The sequence below is a fragment of the Streptopelia decaocto genome (genome assembly GCF_964273445.1).
Source record: "Streptopelia decaocto genome assembly, chromosome: 2".
In the NCBI taxonomy this organism is placed as follows: domain Eukaryota; kingdom Metazoa; phylum Chordata; class Aves; order Columbiformes; family Columbidae; genus Streptopelia; species Streptopelia decaocto.
In genome coordinates this window covers 160,059,296-160,080,957 of record NC_138655.1, presented here as the reverse complement: position 1 = coordinate 160,080,957, position 21,662 = coordinate 160,059,296, and the positions used below count along the sequence as shown (strand labels likewise).

Below are 21,662 nucleotides of genomic sequence, written 5' to 3'. Positions count from 1 at the left end.
GCGATGGCATCAGAATCTGGTTTAAATAACTACATAAACCTGAAGTATGATCTTTCCAGTAACACTGAGAAAGTTCAAGTGACTCAGGAAAGTCACATTTGCAAGTGTATCAACACCGCCAAGAAAAAAAATAATAAATGGGGGTTGGTTGTATAATATATTGTATATTAAATATGCTAAGAGATTCCATTTCTTTTAGTAAGTTCAGTGCTGGTGAAAGGTACTGAAGAGTTCATTTTGTCCACTGAAAAAGAAACACAGGGACTGTAACATCAGAAATTTCCCCTCCTCTGCCTTCCAGCTTGCCTGGTTCCTGATCATTTACTCTAGGAATTTAAGGGGTAAGCCCAAATTTTCAAGACTATTCAGTCCTTGGCTGAACCCACCAAAAAATAACAGTAACAATAAGGTGCTCAGGCCAAATCTAAAGCCAAAGTGAAGTGGCTTTGTTCAAATATTTACAACAGTTTTCTGTACTGATTTTAATTTAGCTGAGGACTTGGTCTCTGTGCAGTATTGGTGGTTTTGGTGACATTGACATTTTCCCAGGAGGCACTGGGCTGAGATCCACCAACTCACATTGAAGAGCACTGTCAGACAGCCAGGAAAACAACAGAATCTGAAAGTAAGCTCAGAGAAAGCCTCAACAACAAAAAAGTGATAATAATAAAAATAGATCCAGACATCTTGCTCTGGACTGGAACATCAAAAAGTCTCCAGCTAGAGGCAGTTATTCAATATCTTTTTCTCAAAAGTTCTAATTTATTAATGCTTGAAAACTGGCTACTAGCCATTCATGCAAAATATACTTTTTGATTTTTAAATAACACACAGTATTGTCAATATAATACCTTGTGAACGCCCATACTACAGAAAATACAAAACTAAAAGTTATCCCATTTAAGATTAGAGAGTCTGATTCAAAACATGTCTAGGTATGCATTTACCTGACAGATATGACTTCCCCCATCTCCTGTGTCTTTCTGGACTTTAAAGTGCATGGTTTCTTGGGAAACCTTCTAAAATAGCTTTTAGCATCATCTAATGAGAGAGGAAGCCCTAATCTATCAGTTAAAAATACTTTCGTGACTTTTGCAGACAGTCTGGTAGAGGGGAACAAATTCTACTCTCAGAGCAGCAAACCAGTGCTGAAGACTTGGAAAAAAAAATAGGTATCTGGATCATTTAAGTCCCACTTAAGATACTGGAGTGCAATTTAAGTGATTTAAAACTTTTTGCTGGTCATCTGTGCAAGGACAGATTTCACCAGAATGGGGGTTACCATCTCATAAAACTATGACCCTGTACAAATACAAAGTCGATATCAACATTTCTGCCTATTTCAAATTATTTTTACATTCATTTACACTGCTACAACTGAGATCAGATTATGTCCCATAAAGCACTATATAAATGTTAAGTATTATAATAACTCTTTCCCAACTTCTGAGACCTTTTTTTTCCTCCTTTTAAAAATAAGGAAACCAGTATTATTTTTTAAAAACTATGCAAAAATGACATTAAAACTTTTTTTTTTTTTACCCAAACTAACCAAAACCAGTGAAATTAAAAGCTCACACTCAGCTGACACTAAAATTCTAAGTCTTTCATTTTTTTTTTTACATGATCATGTCAACTAACACTGAAGAGCAAGCCTGAATTTTGAATTTCCTGGTTACAATTAGTTTCAGTTCAAAACTTCACATTTAAAAAGTTATTTTCACTTTTTTAATATATGCATATACTTCCACATGCATATATATATATATTATATATATCAGTCCATAAATCCAAAATTAAGTGAATTCTAGGAGGGTCTTCAAAGCCTTTATGCACTGTATAAAGACTTTTAAGAATTGACATCATTGACATTTGATTGAAGCAGATATGTACCAGTCGTGGCTTTAACTACAAGGCAAAGGCTGAGAGAACATTTTAGTTCCTCTTAAAGAAAAGCAGTAAGACCATTGGTGGTTAAATAAACAGAATATCCAAAGAGAGAAAAAACTGCCAGGTGTGGGAAGTCATCCGAACTCTTTATCTTTTCCTTCCATACCATCTCAATGTTCGGTTCAGCTGCTCACCAAATGTAGATGACTTTCACCTTCCAAGATGATCATGCCAGATCCCTCTTGTGCCTTTGGCTCTGGCAGGGAAGAGTCAACACACACAAGTCAACCAGGTTGCGAAGGCACTGCGCTCTGTGTGACAGCACTGCCCAAAAACATGCCCTATTTGGACACAGATGCAAAGGGTTCAAGGTTATCTGGAGGGACTGGCCATCCTAGAACTGAATTTTACTCTTAAGGTGGGAGGGAGGGGACAGTTATTTTTATTGTTCAAAGAATCCAATTAATCAATCTATTGATCAACCACTCAATGCCAAAAATATAGATATAACTCAACCGCATGATCCTTTTAGAAAATCCACAGCTTGGCTAGAACATAAAGCATTCTCAGAAGTGTCCCTGGGTATAGAAAGACAGCTGATCCCATCTCTTTTGCCTGGAGCCCCCCACTGAGTGATGGTAGATATGCAGCTTCACATTGGAACAGCAGTTTCTTTAAGTCCACTGGGAACATCTGACTAAATCCAGTCATGAACTCAGTTTTCTGGAGTTCTTCCTGAATTGGCTGGTTTGATTAACCCAAGCATATCAGCTCCATCCTAAGACTCAAAAGAGAAACACCACAGAAATTCACATGCCAAAAGACAGGGACACACTAAGATATGTTTGACTAGAAAGAAAAAAAAGAAAACAAAAAAGAGGCAAATCCAAACCAAAATGGAAACCAACTTGAAAAATAACAATGGTCATGTCCATTCATAGATTAGTATCAGTTTGGCAACCAAGGATCACAACTGCACAGCAATCACTTGTTACTTTTGACTCACAACAGATTACTTGCGGATGCTCTGAAATGTAAATCATTGAGTGGGTGGGCTTGGCCTGTTGTTTATCTTTTAAATTTTTTTATATTAATGGCCTTGAGTACAGTTGGGTATTTACAGTGATTGTTAAAAAGATATATGTATATACACACACATTTCCTTTGCTTTTTCACCTCTACAAACATGGAAAGGAAAGGAAAGGAAAGAAAGGAAAGGAAAGGAAAGGAAAGGAAAGGAAAGGAAAGGAAAGGAAAGGAAAGGAAAGGAAAGGAAAGGAAAGGAAAGGAAAGGAAAGGAAAGGAAAGGAAAGGAAAGGAAAGGAAAGGAAAGGAAAGGAAAGGAAAGGAAAGGAAAGGAAAGGAAAGGAAAGGAAAGGAAAGGAAAGGAAAGGACTTTAGCCACCACCAAAAATATGATTTTTTTTTTTTCTTTTTAAAGGGATGGTTTTTGGTTTGTTTGTTGATCAATTTGTTTTCCTTAGCTGCTCATGTCGCTAGGTTCTCCGCATTTATGCTGGACATCCGAATCTGAGAGCTGCTCTTGCTCAGAATGGAGAGTTGTGTCCCCCCGTTCACTCCGCTGCTCGCTAGAGAAGGATGACGATGTTTGAAATCCACAGCAAAATACCGGTTGACTTTCCAGCTCCTCCATTTTCTCTTTATTTCTGATTGCACCTTTAGGGAGAAACTTCAAAAGGTCATTTTTTATGTACTTAGCCGCCTGAGGACATGCTGACAAATTATCAAGTTTAGAAAAAAGCCCCACAAATTGATAGAACAATTTTTAGGACTATTAATAAAATCCTCACTCCAGCAAAACCTGAAGTAACTTTTCCATGTTTGAATAAGGCCCAGGCACACGGTGGGAATAACAGCCTGGGGTTTGTGTCTCTGAATTCAGATAATTTAGGATCAGCCCAGAGTTTCATAGAACATCTATTCAACACCAACTCTTGGAAAAAATATTCTGTTTTCATCGATGGCCAGTATCAAATACATACCAAGGAGTCAAATAGACCAGCAAGCAAAAGATACTAGAAAGTAATGAAATAACCTGTCCACAAAGGCAGATTGTCTCTCACAGGTCATTAATGGATGCAGGTCTACTGAAAAATTTACCTTCTGCTTTCAGATCACCTCTATGCAGATGAAGGCTTTTGGATTCATATACATTCACAACAACCTCTTTTCCCTTGAGCTTTAGCATGGGCATCCACAGTAAATCACCAACAGTAAACCAATCCATGGTCAGAAGTCCAATTAGAAAATAAACAATTAATTCTATATCTTTTCTACTCATCTTTTCTACTCATCTGTTACTCATTTTTGACAGGAGCTTGCAGCATATTTCTGAATGAAATAGCATAAGAACAAGCAAGCATGTAAATATATTTTTTTCCCAATATACTTTTCCAGTCTCCAATGAGCTGGTGTGTCAAAGACAGTTCTTGTCTCTAATAGTCATTGCTAGATTTTCCTAGACTAATACCATTGTCAAAATGGTTCAGCACATGGCTAAATGCTAAACAAGTGCTTCAACAGTATGGACACTAACTGCAGGGAGGAAAAATCCAACTGGAAGACTTACATTCCCCTTTTAGTACCTCTAAATTTCTATTTTGATTTAAGTATAGATAGGTATAGATTAGAAAGAGTATGAAGGTATATTGCACCTGTAAAGAGAAAATAGCATTTGCATCTGTAACAGAGTAATATACCCAAGGTGAACCCTTTCTTACCCTAAGCAATTTAGCGGAGGCTGAAGACATTCTCTAACATCTTGAGAGGTAAAATGGTTTTAGTTAATCTGGTTGTGTCAGTTTAGTTAAGAATGACCCTCCTCCCTCCACCAAGGAGTTACATGAGATCTAACACACTGTACATGTTAGTATGGAAGGTGTTTATCTTATCAAGACTAGAAGTATTGTCACCAAGAGGGATCTTTTGTTAGGTGTCACCAAGCTCGCACTCAGGATTATGAAGCTGACAAAACCTTACTTCAGATGCTTAAGGAAGTCTTGGACAAACACAACCTGGTTCTCACGGGTGACTTAAATTACCCAGACATTTGTTGGTAAAACAACACTGCTGAGTATACAGAAGACGAGTAGTAGGACAAAATCTCTGGAATTTAGAAGAGATTATGCCAATATTCTCAGAGTCCAGCTGCAAGGGATTCCATGAGAAACATCCATGGAGGACAAAGAGCTTGTGAGTGCTGAGACCAGCAGTCTTAGTAATGAACTTTTACTTAAAAGCAAAAAAACAGAAGCATAATTGCTATGGAAAGGTAGCCAAATACCCATCAAGGACTACAGGAACCTTACTAGGACATGCAGAGATGCAGTCAGGAAGGCTAAGGCTCAGCTGGCACTGAAAATGGCCAAAAATTCAAGAGCAGCAAGGAAGGGTTCTTCAGATCCATAAGCAGTAAGCAGAAGCACAGGGAAGAGATAGGCCAATTGCTAAAGAGTACAGGGAAACTAGTCACTAATAATGCTGCCAAGGCAGAGGTTCTCAATACCTTCTTTGCCTCTGTCTTTACAGGCCCCAGGTCAAAGGATCAATTACCTACAACAATGCATGTGCCAACCCAAGGGAGTGGAGGAAGGGATGGTCTGGGGCCTCTTGCAGGGCTTCAACCCACATAAGTCTATGGACCCAGATGGAATCCACCCCAAGGTGTTAAGGGAAGTGGTTGACACCATTTCAAGGCCACCATTTCAAAAGTCATGGAGATCAGGAGGTAACCCTGACAACTGGAAGAAAGCAAATGTCATATCAGTCTAGAAGAAGGACGTTAAAGAGGCTCTATTTTATTCTGTTCTATTTTGTTGTGTTCTTGCAAAGAGTATCTAGGAAACTGCAGGCCTATTTGTTTTACTTGAGTCTTTGAAAATAATGGAACAACACCTCCTAGAAACTATCACAAACCAAATGAAACAGGTGATTAGGAAAACTGAGCAAGGATTTACCAAAAGCTAATTATTCCAGACTATCCTGATCATCTTCTACAACAAAATAATATTTTCTCTTGACATAGGGAGAGCAGTGGATGTTGTTTATCTGGACTTCAGCAAAGCATTTGACACTTTCCCACATCCATTTGCTAGGCAAACTGGAAAGATATAGATTGGGTGGGTTTCTGCAAGATGGGTAGGAAATCGGCTGAAAGGCCAAACTCAGAGAGTGGTGAACAACTTTTTTTTACTCAAGCTGGCAGCCTGTCACTAGCCGGGTCCTCCAGGGATTGATACTGGACCCCACACTGTTCGACATCTTCATAAATGATCTGGATGATGGGACTGAAAACACCCCTACCAAGGTGGCTGATGACACCAGTCTGGGTGGTGAGGTGGACATGTCAGAAGGGAGAACCACCTTACAGAGAGAACTGAGCAGGAAGAGTGAGCTACCAAGAACTGCATGAAGTTTAACAATAACAGGCACAAAGTTCTGCACCTGGGATGACACAACCAAAGACACCAGTACAGTCCCTACCTCTGTTAGGGAGCATTAATCTGAGCCATCATCTCTGGCAAGGCCAATATTTTGGTTTAATAAAGACATCAAACATCTGTCTTCTTTTGCTGAAACACTGTGAGATTCAGCCTAAGGTATTAGGGAATATGGTAGATGATGTGTTACAGTGAAGGATTAGAATAGCAGTTATTCCCTCAAGGAAATGGAATGGAGACAGTGGATGGGGGAGGTTAAATATTAAAAGTCTTACCTCCCCGTTCAAGAAACAATAGAGAACAGCAACAACAAAACCCTAGGTAAATGGGAGAGAAAAAAAAATAATGTAATGCAAATCCTGCAGTAAATACTGGAATATTACTGGGGTTAAAACAAACAAACAAGCAAACAAAACAAAATCAAAATCCTAGTGTAGGAAGCATACACATAAATGAATAAACACACAGTCTGAGAACTGTGCATGCAAAGTAGTTATAATGAATAGAGGTTTCTTTTCAACAAAAGGAGAATTCACTGTATAATCACCTGGAAAGATCCCAGTCCCAATTCAAACACTAGTCTCTCCCGCTTACTGACATTTTCAGGAGAAAAAGCAAACACCGTGTAGTGAATTCCAAACAAGGGGATAAGCAGTAGTGTAGAGCGAGCCAGTCTCCTGTTATAATAGAGTGAAAGAACTTTAATGCAGCCTTGTAATAAACAACTTGTGCTTTAATTAAAGAAGAAAACACAGAAAATATTTTGTTGCCTCCCTTTTGGGAAATACATACACTGTGTAATTATACAAACAAATATACAACATTCACATTTGTTCCCAAACAGTGATTTCATACACACTGTAGTTGGCTCCCACTTCACATTGCTACAATAATAGCACGTTAGTAACACTTAATACTCTGTACTGTTATTTTAATTTGCATTATTATAAGCAGGGATTTTTTCTACTGTGCCAAACATGAGGAGGGTAATCTTGCTAAGGGATTCAGACTGCTACCATAACACAATAATAAACCTCTCACCCAATTGCTTAATCCCAGTGGAGTGCTTGAAATCTCTTTTGTGTGTGATTTTTTTCCTGCATAGCAAAAAATTCCGCAACAGCAACACAAATAATGCTAATCCCTCCCCACTCCCCCCGTATGTTATTTTGTACTCATGACTATTCCTCAAGGTCTTGATTTTGGTCTCATTTATGCTGTTGGAAACCCAGGTGTAACTCCACTGTGTAAATAATTTCCATTGCATCAGAATGAAGAGTTTTTAGAGTTAAATCAAACTCAGTAGGTATAAGCAAAATGGTTAGAGATGAATGTGTGTACCTGTAAACACTTAACTGAGTATGGATGAAAATCCCAAAAAGCAGGGGTCCAGCCAAGAATTATACATCAGTTTTGGTCAGTGTCATTTGCTGATTACACAGCAAAACAGACCCAAGAGAAAGTAAATGTTGATTTGAAAATAAGGCAAGTGCTTTATTATAAAAAAAGTGGCCTAAGGTAACCTCCAGGACATTTTCAAAGGGGAAAAAATGTTATTGATTTCCTTCAAGTAAGTTAAGGAAGCAGATGAAGGACAAAGGAAGCTAAACAGCCATAAAGATTTTTGGAAGAGCAGCATACTTTTTCAAATTCAAATGTTCACTCTGCTTGTATCTATACACAGTTGTATTTGTTAGTACATGCTCAACAATATCCCAAAAATGATGTGTTTGTCTTACTGAAAGTGAAGACTTAATTCATACATCTCCAAGAACTCTGTGAACATATGCTGTTACATCCAATACTACACTGGAAGTGGGAGATCAGTTAATTGCAGATGTTCCTCAGTCATACTTTTTACACTAATGATAGTAAACATATCACAACCCTTGCCTGGTGATTGTACTAAACACACAGGATTCTTTAGTCTGTTGCACACCAAATCTCAAGTCTTGGTTAAAGACCCCATAAACCAGAGAATACAGTTCTTGTGAATTATTAGTTAGACATTGACCAAAAGTTTTCCAACAGGAGAGGAACAACCTTTGAACAGGTTGATGAACAGCACAAAGAGTTTCCAACTTTGGCGATCACCAGAAAAAATAAGTCTAGTCCCTTTTCTCTATGGGCAAGTAATCACATTAATGAAAAGGAACAGAAACACTGTGGAAAAAAGATTGCAGAATAATACAATTTCTCTAAACAAAAATTATGTAAAGACTATGTCTTAACTAGATGTGGAAGAAAAAGATCAAATTAAGTTAGTAAGTACAAAGAAGCAAGGGCAAAGAAGTATAATTTCTCAAAATCTGTCACCCTTTATATTCAGAATTTATGATAGAATGATTATGTTATTTTGATTTAAAAGTCAGACTAGAATTATCTATTAGTATGTTGTATCTCACCACAGTCTAGGTGATTAATTTTGTGAAAGATGAGAGGCAAGACTTTTTCTGTTGTCAGTTTTCTGACATTAATTATGTCTGATTAATCATAGTTAGTTTGTAAGACCTTGAAATATGATGTCATCAATTTATTTGAGATACTGTCTTCAATATTATCAGAAAAGTCAGGAAGAAAATACATGAAATGCAAGAAATAACACATTCTGAAGTTTATAGATTATTAAAATCTATACAGAGGAAAAGATTTTAATGATAAGTAAAACTTGAGAGATACTAATGATTGTGTGGATGATGATGGTGTTGTTTCAAGATCATTAGGAAGAAAGAAGACTTAAAGCACAGTACTTATGAGACATGTAAGTATATGTGCAATGGTGAAATGAAGATGTTAAAGAATACAACAAAATTCTCAGAAGTGTAACAGCCCAAGATACTCATCCTCTTCTTCCCACACTCTTTCAGACAGGCAAGAAGGTGATCCAACGTTTTGAGGACAATCACCACTTGGAATTAAACTGTCTGTTTAGAAGAGACACATTCCTGAAAAGGCCTAGCAAAACCCTTGTTTATGCTCCAATAGGTAGAAGAATGTCTTAAGGTTACTCAAAAAAAAATAAAAAGCAAGTTGTACTTCAATTTTTGTTGAGGCTAAGGTTCTATTTTTCAGCTGTTATTTTCCTTAAAAACAGCTTAAACACGAGATTTTCTCCAATAGCATGTCTATGAATGTGGTCTTTCCATAAATTATTACCATAAAAAGACACAGATAATGGTTTTCTGTTTTCCCTCACTCCTCTATTGAGTTACATAAAAGCATCTTTATTGTAAAAGGAATAAAAAGTACAAAGGCTGTCTAACTCTGACTACTCTCTGAAGGAACTATGTCTTTATTTTTCCATTGCACATCCACATTTATTAAAGAGGCTGCTGCAGTGTCTATGGATATTACATAGGACATAACTGGGCATGAATTGGAAATGAAACATGGGTCCTCTACATCAGGGGACCTGAAGCTCCAGAAGCAATTGTGTAAGGTAATTTGTGGTTGTCAGTCTTTATTCTGCCTCGGAGAGAGGTGAGAACTGTAACTTAGGGCTTACTGTCCCATCAGTTCCAGGTATCTCCCTTGCACTGAAGGTGTCCCAAAGTGATGTAGATCAAAAAAGCCACTGTAACTTACATAAGTTTCGACAGATGACACTGTGAGCTATTAAGGACAAAATACAGAATAACTGTTACTCTGGCAAAGAGTTTGTTGCCTTGGTCTTAGAGATTCTCACTACCCAACTTTTCTTTGTGACAAAATATCACAGAATGTCAAGAGAAGCGAAAAATCTCCAAAACTATAGCTTTTGAAGGAAGACTATGTAGTTGTTCTGCTATTTAAGCCTGCCTTTTCAAAGTAGGAGAATAGTTCAGTTTAAATGGTAAGTCAAATGAAATTAATTTGATCAAATATAAACTTTTGCAGTGAAGACATCAAGGTCTGTGGTAGTCACATAGAACAATATTAATCTCATCAAGATTTGGACACACGTACTGTAGATATCTCTACTGAAATTATTAAAATAGCAGTTCTAATGCCACAGTAGAGAAAAATGCACTTCTAAGGCGCAGTTCTTGCCTGCTATAGATGTCTCTTTAAGAAAAGGTGACTCCTGTTGTAAACCCCCTGGGTATCTACTAAATACATTTATTGATGTATATATTGACTAGCTTGAAGTTATGAGATATCTGCAATGATGACATCTAATTTTAGTTAAATTAATTCCACACTTACATTCCCTTTATCCTCAATGAAGACTAAGAGGTACTTAAGCTCAAGGACAAATCATCTGCCCCTAAGGAAGGTCTTATCACACCTAAGTCTCTCCATTGACTACAAAGGAAGGCTGGACTGAATCTGTCATATAAATTCCTGTACTGTAGGCCTGTAAAGATTAGATTAGAGGAATTCCATCTCTTCGGCTGTAACTGAGTGATGAATATGTAAAAAAAATAATCATGACAATATTTCAAATAGAAGGATAGAAAGGAAGCCATGAAGATACAAGATGTCATTAATGATGAAATGCTTAATATAGCTGATGTTTAATAAACCAAAGTATCTGTTTTATCAAAAGGAAGCTAAACATAGTTAACGCATGACTTTCAGGTAACTCAGTAATCTTCCCCTGACAGGTACATATTTTATTCATAAGCTTAATGAGGTCCGTAGGATCACTTTCCAAGACCTGAGATAACACCTAAACACAGTCATTGACTACAGCTTTTTAATTTCCCATGCATAAATAAAATCTTCAGCCTAAGGACTTGAAAAGCAGTAGAAGCTTACTGAATCTTCCATATTTTAACACAAAAAAATAAGGTTTAATTATGTTTATTGGATGTGTACAGAGTTTTTCCATGCTCCTAGTTAGGCTATTTAGAGGATTTCACCTTAGAGAGTTATCATTTTGCCATGATTCTGAAACACTACACTTCCTTAATGTGAATTTTTTTTCTCTGGAAAGGCCCAACATGAAGACTGTGCTGCATCATGTTGGTACATTAAATAGTGAGCTTCATATTTTAAACTGTCTCCTCCTAAATGTAGATCTTTGTTTTACTTAACCATTCCTAGATTTGAATCTTCTCTCAATGTAAAAATGGACCTGCTGACTACTCTTCTATTCTCTATTTCTTCTACCCTGTTTCCCCGAAAATAAGACCTACCCTGAAAATAAGCCCTAGCATGATTTTTCAGGATTTTTGAAGATGCTCAAAATATAAGTCCTACTCCAAAAATAAGCCCTAGTTACAGTTCATTAAAAAGTCAATTTAAATAGTGTCCAGGCAGCTATACGTGTGAAAAAGTAATAAGTTCTGGAGCAAAAATTATTATAAGACCCTGTCTTATTTTCGGGGAAACAGGGTATATGTTTTTCACAATGTCAGCCTGTTGACTGAATCTTTTGAGCATCTTCAGAGGTGTATTTCTTAAATACCTTGAGGTGATGTAAAATAAAAGATAAAATTTATTTTCATGTTTAAAATGTTTTGAGGTTTTTTGTTTGGTTTTTGTTTGTTTGTTTGGGGGTTTGCGTTTAGTTTTGTTTTCATAGCTAACAAACAACAAAATATGCAACTCTAAGTTACAAAACCACCTTTTTTTCCTTAATGGTCTCAAATATATCTACTAAGCATTCTTCAGCCAAGTGCTGGGCTGTCGGGTCTGTGTAATGGGACATCTCTGAGAGTGTCGATTTACACTCCTAAGACTGCTGTGAAATTCAGGGGAAAGTTCATCAGGAAACATGTTGTATAATACATTTCTGAAAGGCACGCCTCATCTAAATGAATCCTGTGGGCTTCTTGTACAAGAAAGTGAAGTCCACTATGAGAAAACGATTAACTCGCAGGTCTCTAGATTAAATGACATTTATTCTCTTTTCTAGATGCCTCAGTCTCCATAGGCAAATCTTTGACAATGACTTTTCACTAGGAACACTATATTTTGCTATTGGGTTAACCGTAACCTTTCCTTACTCCTGGGTATATACTAGCTCTACTTCACTCAGTTTTACACTGGTTGAGAGTCTGATTCACCCACTCCTGCCCTGTCCCTGTTGTTATAAGAAACTTTCTGGTGAAATATTTACTCTCAGTATGACCAACGCTCATCTTTGTAACTATTAATAGTTTCTATACAGACACTACCATAAATAGCATCAGTCATAATTACAATTAAGAAAAATAAATATTAAAATCCTTGACTGTGACGCACCAGCAAAAGCATAGAATAACAAAAAATTCTACATGCAACAAGAACTAAATGAGTGCTTGCCCTCTGGTTACTACCCCTCTGCTAATATCCATTCATTTACTTGCAACATGCGTCATACAAACACAGTAATGTCACAGGATTGCGTACACTTACAGGGTAATGGTTGATAGTTCTGACATCTTGCAAGAGTGCTGGTTAGCCCTCTTAGGCTTACAGTAGCATTTCTGAACGCAGCTGCTAAATATGACAAGATTAGCATTTTTTTCAGCATATTCTGAACAGGCCAAGGTAGGTCACTTTCAACACATTTCATGAGACACGTCACAAAGATGGAAAGCGGACATGACGGAATGAAATTACAGCACAAACCAGCTGCTTGACTGAAGCGAAAATAAACAAAATGAATTAAAATGCACTGGCTGTCGCTGGCAATTGTGATGTGTTGACTCACAGACAGACCAAAGATTGAACAACCTGGAGGCGGGCGGGCAGTGTTATGTACCCAAAATACACACGACCTTTGCAGTTTGGAATTGTACAGAGGGTAACAGAACAATATATTGAATGAAAGTTGACTGCACGCTTGTGGAGAACAATTAAATAGTAACATAGACTGGTAGGATGGGCATTAAGTTAAGATTAAGTTGGATCAGGTGTCCCTCATTTTAATGCGTAAGTACCCCAGGTACTGTGGATCCCTTCCTTTTAGTGAAGACTACTAGTGAGGACATGAAAGTACTTTTTTGCCCAATTTCCTTGATGCATGGGGAGGGGTGTTCAGTATGGAAACTACATGTCTGACCACTAATTCAGAAGTACTGCTTATTTTTTATCACACACACAAAGACATGTGTGCTCATAGAAAAAGCAGACACATACACCATGGACCAGAACCATGACCTCTATATATTGTGCTCTAGAAAGACCTACTATGGACAATGGGACATTTACATTTACAACTAACTAGAGGAAGGCTAATTCAAATCGGCTCTCAGGTAAGGTAATCTGAAACAACACGAGAAGGTATTTTTAGAGATCTGGGGGGTAGAGATTTCATGTCTGTTATGGTAGGCTGAGAAACATGAGAATTGAAAATAGTGATTTCTTGTCGACTTTAGAGATTTTTCATTTTGCTTTGTTTTCAACACATGGCTGTTTTGGTGGGACTCACCTCAGGGAAGGCTGGATATTTACAGATAAGTGTCTAAGTCCCTTGAGAATCATCAGAGAGAATAAGTAGTTGAGAGAGAAATACACAGTTATTGGTCAAGGTATATCTGACCTAGTTTAGATGTTCATTTTAGGGTAGGATGAACAGCATACCAAGTACCACTGACTACCTCGGCTAAATCTCTCTTAACTATAAAAGATAATATGATTTTTAAAGGAATGGCCTGTAATGTAAACATCTAACTTTATTCAAACAAATAAAACTCTGTTTTTGTTGCTTTACTACTATGCATGGTCTAAGATTTATATTTACCTGACCATGGATGGAAGATGCAGTTTCTAAGCTGAACAATAAAATAGAATAAATTGAAAATATCAAATTTCTCCCTACTGTTAACTCCTTTAAGTCAATCCCATTTACTGAAGTTTTGTTTTGTTTTCTTTCCTTTTGATTAATCGAAACCTAACAACTGCATTGTTATTAAAGATTACAGCATAAGAGCTGGAAAGAATGCAGTATCACAGTGTGTACACATTCAGCGAATAGAACTAGCATTCATGTTTCAACTTGCAAAATGAATCTCATTTCTTGGATGATGCTAAAGAAGCAAATATGAAAATGACTGTTCTTTTTACAGTATCACTTCCATGATAAAATTTTGCACCGCCTCTGTTTTTCACAGAGTTGAGTTGTCAGTTAAGACTGACCAAAAACAAGGAGGGAAATTTTAGAGATAGTTCCTTTTTACTATGATTGAGACTTTCAGAAGTAACTACAGATTTTAAGAGTCTCACTCATTTGTTGATCACCCAAACTGAAACACATTTTATCAGACTAATTTCTACCACAAGAGGGCTGCTCAGCATGTGTTGAAAAGCAGTGCTTATGAAGGCATCTTAAGGTACATAACCTGAAAATGAAACATCTAAAAATCAATAATCAGTATGAAAACTTAGTCATAGGGTGTTGTAGGGGTTTGTGTTCTTAAACAACACACTTAATATTGCTGTAGCAATCTGGAAAAAAAAATCATCACCCATTTTTCCTTTATTGCTTATGCCCTGTTTTATTTGACAGTTATTGATTTCCATTATAGGTTTTCCCAGTGAGTAGAACTAACATGACAGCACTTAATATTTACTGGAATTATCAAAAAGGATGAACTTGATTTTGAAAATAGTATATAAGAATTAACTGCTGCTCCCCATTCAGCGAGGTGATATTTACATATGGACTTGTGATGGAAAACTTTGGTAGCACTTAGGAAAACATTAATATTTTACTGCTGTTAGCATCTAATTTAGGTAGAAACACCTCTCTGATATTACATATTGAGAAGTAACCCAAAGCCTTCAGATTATAGAATTGATATAAATTTTGTTTCCTTATTTTTTCCCCCACCTTTTTTTGGTTTACTTTGTTTATTTATTTATTCATATTCTTGAAGTAGGAACACTGGTGGAAGGAAAGGAAGAGAGAAAAGACAGAATAGCCAGGAACCAGAAAGAAATGGGAAGAAGGAAAACGAAACCAAAAAAAAAAAGCCAAAAAAGAGAAAATTAAAATAAATGAGGTTATGGATATCCAAACATTACACGAATTAGGGCAGGATCCTCAGATCTCTGTAGGCACACACGGAATGGAATTGGTCACATCTAACTAGATGTACCTAAGGTGAATTTAAACTGAACTGTCACCTTTAACTCACTCGATTATGGAAAGAAACGGGCACTTGCAGAGGCTGAGCTGACCTGTGTAACAGAGGCGTCTAGGACACACGGGATGCATTGTCTTACGGAGGTGCCCTGGTCTCTCCGTTTGACCATAGACGGACAACTAGACTGCTTCGATTAAATACGAGACTTTAGACAGCTAAAGGCAAACAAGCTGAGTCTCACCGCATGTGTCCTGTGCATGGACTGCAGCTGCATCTGGGAGGAAGAGGGAGGGTGCTAGGGTGGAAGGGGAAAGAAAAAGTTAAACATTCCCAAGATTAAATGAGTGATGTATGATGTGGCTTGAAGACCATCTTGTCAGACCGAACACCTTGACATCTGGAAAGTTAATGCAAATGAGAGAGTACACAAATTTGAGGCAAAGGTAGTTGCAATTTAATTCTAAAGACTTTTAAAGTTTCTCAGAGGTGCTTAAGAGAAGTAAAATGAACATGCTAATTCAGGAGAATGAAGTTATGCTCTGTTACCAAGGCCATGTAGATCCATAATGAAAAAGATCAGGGTTCTGGCTTTAGGACACTAATAGCACACAGGGAATGACAGAGTTTGTGGATTGGTTCTGAATATGCAGAAGGGGCGCCCTTTAGGAAACACAAGAAAACTAGAATTTGGTTCATGCCAATTAAAACTGTGCCTCATTTAGAATCTTTGTGCACCCTGCTCAAGGAATTCTGTGTAACCTCACTACGAATAGGATTGGCAATCATGTTGTAGTAGGAGAAGGAATGTAGAAAGCAATGAAATGAAGTATCAAAAACACAGTAAAAAGTTAACCAAAGTGAAAGTAGAATAATTGTATGGGAGAGAGAGAGAAAAATTGAAATTCAGCCATACCATCTATTATTTATGCTACATGCCTACTTACCTACAGCTGATGTTATAGATTGGGGACTTCTTTTCCTTGCTACTCAATAGCTAAGGATTTCCTGAAGCTAGACTTGTTTCTTGGATAAAATACCAACTACATTTGCAAAAACCATGGACTTACAGATCAGATGTAAACAGTTTGCAAAACCAAACTTATTCTGGGAGCAGAAAACAAACTATACAATCCCATCGTGCTGCAGTGACTGTGAGCCCTGACCCACTGTGTGCAAGTAGACTCATTCCCCCCTCTCATCCAGACACAGAATAAGCACTGGTGCTTCTCAGCACAGTTGTCATTTAGGTCCATCTCATATGATTTTTGAAGTTACACAGGCTCCGTGCCTTTTAGCTTGTCGCCCCATGTCAGCTTTGCAGTCAAGGGTGAGAAATAGACCATAAAGTGAGATTTATCTGACCCATCTTAAACATTTTGCCTAGAATGAAATAAGTAGTATTAGGGACTTTATGTTCTGGACTGAGTAGATCTCTACTAACTGTGGAATGAACCAAAGGTGATGGTCTTATTTAATCAGGTGGGTGCCATGCTGTCTTGCTAAAAGTACCACCATTGTTGTGCTCTTCATTAAAAATTAGCAATTCTGTTTCGCTACTGCTCGATTGAAAACAAGTTCGAAAGTCTTGATCTAGTGACCTGTTTTAAAGTCTTAGTCTTATTACCTATAGGTCTACTTTTTACTGCCAAAATCGTCAAACCAAAAATGCTTTCCCCTGACCTCTCTAAGGGGTCTGAGGTATTCGACCTGAGAATAATCTGAAAACAAGTTGGAAAAAAAAAGGGAAAGTGTGAGATCTCCTTTATAGTCCTTAATCAAAACATATAAAATAAGTTGATTTTAATAGACTTTTTAGTCTCTACCTTTTAGGGCTCTTGCATTGGTTTAACATGTGAGAGGCCATTATTTTTTCTCTGTTTTGAGGAGATGTGTCTTACACAGCTCAGTGGATTGCTTTTTTTTCAGTGATTTTGAGGAACATAAAGAAGATTTTCATTTTTTTTGTGTCTATGTATTTGTAAAATCAGTGAATTTCAAGCTAAAAACTAGGACATATGTAGGAAACCTCGAAAGGGTCTTCTACATATTTCAAAGCTCTCACACTATAGAGAACATCCAATGTCCTCTATACACTTTACATGAATGTACTTTTAATACCACCAAAGTTAGATTTAATCTATTGTAACTGAAATCTAGCAGAGTAATTACAACAATAATTTGACACAGAGACAGTATGTCTGTGAGGAAATCACTATCACCTCTCCAGAGGCTGATGTCAGATTCCTGATGGTAGACTATAAATGAGGCTGAAAAGGAATGTTTAACAAATATTAATTTGAACTGGAGCTTTTTGTCCAATTATTCAGACCTTTGTGAAGAACTGAGGCTTTAAGATAAAACTGAATTATTCAAGAGAGCCAAAAATTATCTCTACACTGTTCATTCTTGGCTTTGCTAACTTCTGTAGGGGGAACATACAAGGATGGAGAAAGCCATCAGAGATCAAATAATGAAGATAAAGCTTAATATTTAGCAGTGCTCTAAAGTAGAAACATGTAGACTAGAGTAGAATACTTCCATCAAAAACAGTCTTTAAATAATGTGTAGCTTTCAGGTTACAGGTCCTGATCCTTCTGCATTAACTCTGAAGATCCTACTTTGGCAAGCTAGATTATTCTCACTGACTTCAGAGCATAGACTAATGTCATGCATTATGGAATAATTCTGATGGAGGTGCAGTAACACAACTGTCGTGCAGAAGACAACAGAATGTGTGGTGAGGAAAATGTACCACACCAAATGGAATTCTTAAATGGCTTTGAATATACGTTTCCTGTTTGAAATGAAGACTCTGTATGTCCAAATCCAGACATAAAATATCTGAGAACGTGATTAACTCATAGTCCTTAAAACAAACTAATGAGCAAAACGGTCTGTTGCAAGAAGTGGATGTTCAAGCATCATAGACAGGTCTTAGTCCCTTCAGCTGGCAGAGCTCAACATCAGTATAGCTACACTGAGTTTATATAGTTTGCAGTTCTGAAGCTTCAGTTACATCATTTTGCCTCACCTGCCTTACATGTTATACAATATCCCTGCAGACAATGATCTGAGTTTCAACCTATAACCTATTAGGTTTAATGCTGCCTTTGTTGAAAAGGCCTGGGCTTGCAGGCATTTAATCAGCTGAACAACTCCAGTGTTTCCATTGGAAGTATGTATGAGGAATTACACTTTGGAAGTGTCTCAGTAATGATACAGGTGCACATTAAATGACATACTAAGACTATGACGTGAACCACGTGCACAACTTTGGATTGGTCCAATCTTGAGGTAGTATACATTTGTTAAAACCACCATTAAGGCTTCATTCAATATTAAGTCACTGTAATCTGGTAGCCTTTGAGTGTGTATTGTACTCTCCAAGAAAGGAAGAATCTGTTCCTGGACAATTAACACAGTTTGCACCACACAGTTCCTTTTATGCACAGTATTAGTTACAAGAGCCTCGAGAAAAGTTCATCCTTCCAGATCCAAAAAGCCTTCTTCACTGTGACAGCACCATCTTTCTTGCTCCTTCCATACCTCAGGCTCTAAGGACTATGTATCTACTTGGAGTACATCCTAATAACTCTTCAGACATAAAATTAAAACCACTCTATGTGAAGCATGTTAGTTACTGAAGTGAAACACAAGAAATCAATGGCAAGGAGAAGAAGAGACACTGAGGGGAAATTAAAGTCTTTTTATTCTCATATGGTAGAGGCAAAAATGTGAATGGTAGAAAAAGGTAAATGGGAGACCATGGATGCAGGTGTGCATCAAGCTTTGATGTAAGTTGAAAGCACGTTCAAGATCAGAGATGTCAGAATTATTCCCCATTGTCTGCAGTCTCGCAACAACTGCTGCATGACCAGTTGCTTCAACTCCACATTTATCTTTACACTAAGTACCTGATTCAAAGAAACAAACTGATTTAGGGACAAATAAAATTCCAGATCTCTCCCTTTCAGCCTGAAAATGCATTCAAACTTAGGTATGAGCGATGCAGGAGGGAAAAGGAAAACAGCCAGAACGGTCTAATTTGGATGCTCCTAACTTCAGTCTCAATTTGAGGTTTCTCAAAAGTTGGCTGAATCTCCAAAACCATTATCTTTCCCAGTAATTAAGCTACTCTGATAAAGATACAACACTGCATCCAAACCCATGGGTAATTTGTAAAGACTCATAGCCTTAGGTGCTGGACGTTCTCTATCCTGCTGATCTCCATGACAACTAAAGTTTCTCAACACAGATCAAAATTAAGTTATTCACTTTGATGAAGTGCAGTGACTTTAGAAACACACTTGAGGTCTGCACCCCATTTTCTTTAGAAAGGCTACCTTATTTTTACTAATCAGTAAACTTGAATGTGTGGCAAAAGTTTTAATATTACAGAGAATTTAGTTAAGTGTAGTCAGGTTCACATTAAAGTAAGAAGCTCTATATTGTGCACATTGCTAAAGTATTTGTGGTTTTTTTTAAAAGCATTTCAGGCAGTACAAGTGTAGGCAAAGACCTGTATTTATACAGGTACACAAGCACAGACACAAACACTTACATATAAATCACACTTGGCTTGAGCCTTCGACTGTGGTGAGTGCTGTTCCACACCAGCTGTGGCAATCAAGCCATGATATTTTAGGTACTGCCTTTGAAAGACATTTGGGTCTTAAGCATCCAGATATATGCCACTAACATTTCAATGGGAATTCATAAGACACTCTTTAGGTTATTTTTGTGCATAACCCTTCACAAAATCAGGGCTGTTAGCATTTATTCAACACTTGATAGAACTGTTGAGAATGCATCAAGCTTTGCATTACTGTTTCTTCTTTAAAAAATGGAAGGAACATTTCTAGAAAGAGAACCACACTGTTGAATATAACATGGCATTGTTCTCTCCCTCACTAAACTGCACACCTCCTTGATTTTTCTGGAGAAGGACCATCTATTAGTGGCTTCTCTTTTAATTCAAACATGCTCTTTTCCAGTTTGTGGCTTGTTCTTTTAACAGATGGGCGAAAAAAGTCTGTGCTTTGTTCATTTAAGACACAATCTTATTTTCTAATGCTACCACAGAGCCTGTAGTCAAGTGGAAATTTTAGGTCAATCATTAGAGTACTGTTAAGCATGAAACTTAGGCAGATTTCAAAAAAGTCAACTAGTTCATCAACAACATAAATCTGTGTCATATCCTTTCCTGTGTCCATAAATCCATTGAAACTATAACATTACCCATAAAAATACCTTACAGCAATGTGCACAAATAGTGTTTAAAGACAAAGTCATCCTATTTTTCATTACTACTTCAAAATAGAAAATAACAGGAATCAGCCTCCATCACACAGACATCACCTGTGCAGACCCAGGCACAACTGACTTACAATCTAACACACCTTCTAAAGATTTCAAAATAACAGAAGCAGAACACTTTTTAACAAGGCATTCATCACCGATGATCTTGTAACCACAAGAAACAAGCTTTGTGATCAATGATTTCAAAAACTGGAGCCTGCCAAAGCTTCAGCAAAGTGCCTGTATATCACTGGAAATTGATGGAATTTCCTTTAAAAATATTGATTTTCTTTTCTGGAATACCCCTCTGGCAAATGGCCCATGAAATAACAAAGCCACTTTCAAGGTGGACATATTTTTAGGTCTGATCCCATCACCACTGTAAGAATGAAAAGGATGCATACTGGATGAAAGGAGAGAGTTTAGGTTAGGAAAATAGATTCAACAAAGAAAGATGTATGTTCATGTTGCTCTACGTGCCATGGGGACCAGGTGGGATTTTGAATAGTCCCTTTATGCATCATACCCTCAGCTGTTCAGCAGGTATAACACCTCACAGGAACTTTATAACACTCTAAGTACTCTGTGCTGTTTGATTTTATGGTAGTTGAGACCACAGAAAATCTAGAGATAGATAAACAAAGCAGAAAAAGGTTTTCTGTTACTTTATCATAAAAAATAAACAAATCCCTGTGTAATAATATTCTTGTTAATTATTGTAATAGCCTACATGAACTTACATTCCTAAGGAGTAGACTCAATTTTTTCCAATTCCTACCTGAAAAGATTTGGCACAAATTAACACCTCCTCAAAAAAACAAACGCAAAAAACCAACAAAAGCTACCCCAACAAAACAGAAACTAAAACCCAAAACCCCCACAAATCAATAGACAAACCAATAATTTCTCTAGGGAAATTAAATTAAAAGTATAGTAGTTTTGAATGAGAACATTTTCTCTAGACCATTAAATTAATCTGTCAAGAATTACTGTCAACCAAAGCAGAAAACGTCTA

At 37.1% G+C, this 21,662-nt stretch overlaps 1 protein-coding gene across 3 annotated transcripts in view; it reads right to left on the bottom strand.

Annotated features, from left to right (window-relative positions):
* Window positions 1-1,986: 1,986 nt before the first annotated feature.
* The window catches only part of ADCYAP1R1 (ADCYAP receptor type I), a 146,579-nt gene continuing 126,903 nt past the window's right edge, over window positions 1,987-21,662 (bottom strand). For 2 of the 3 annotated variants that reach the window (XM_082045139.1, XM_082045140.1), the window contains exons 14-16: window positions 6,898-7,027; window positions 6,626-6,667; window positions 1,987-3,580 (exon numbers count right to left, since the gene is read on the bottom strand). In XM_082045139.1, coding sequence (XP_081901265.1) covers window positions 3,371-3,580; window positions 6,626-6,667; window positions 6,898-7,027 — 382 coding nt within the window. In that variant the 3' untranslated portion in view covers window positions 1,987-3,370. The remainder of the gene's footprint in view (window positions 3,581-6,625; window positions 6,668-6,897; window positions 7,028-21,662) is intronic. The other variant, XM_082045141.1, reaches the window with a different exon arrangement.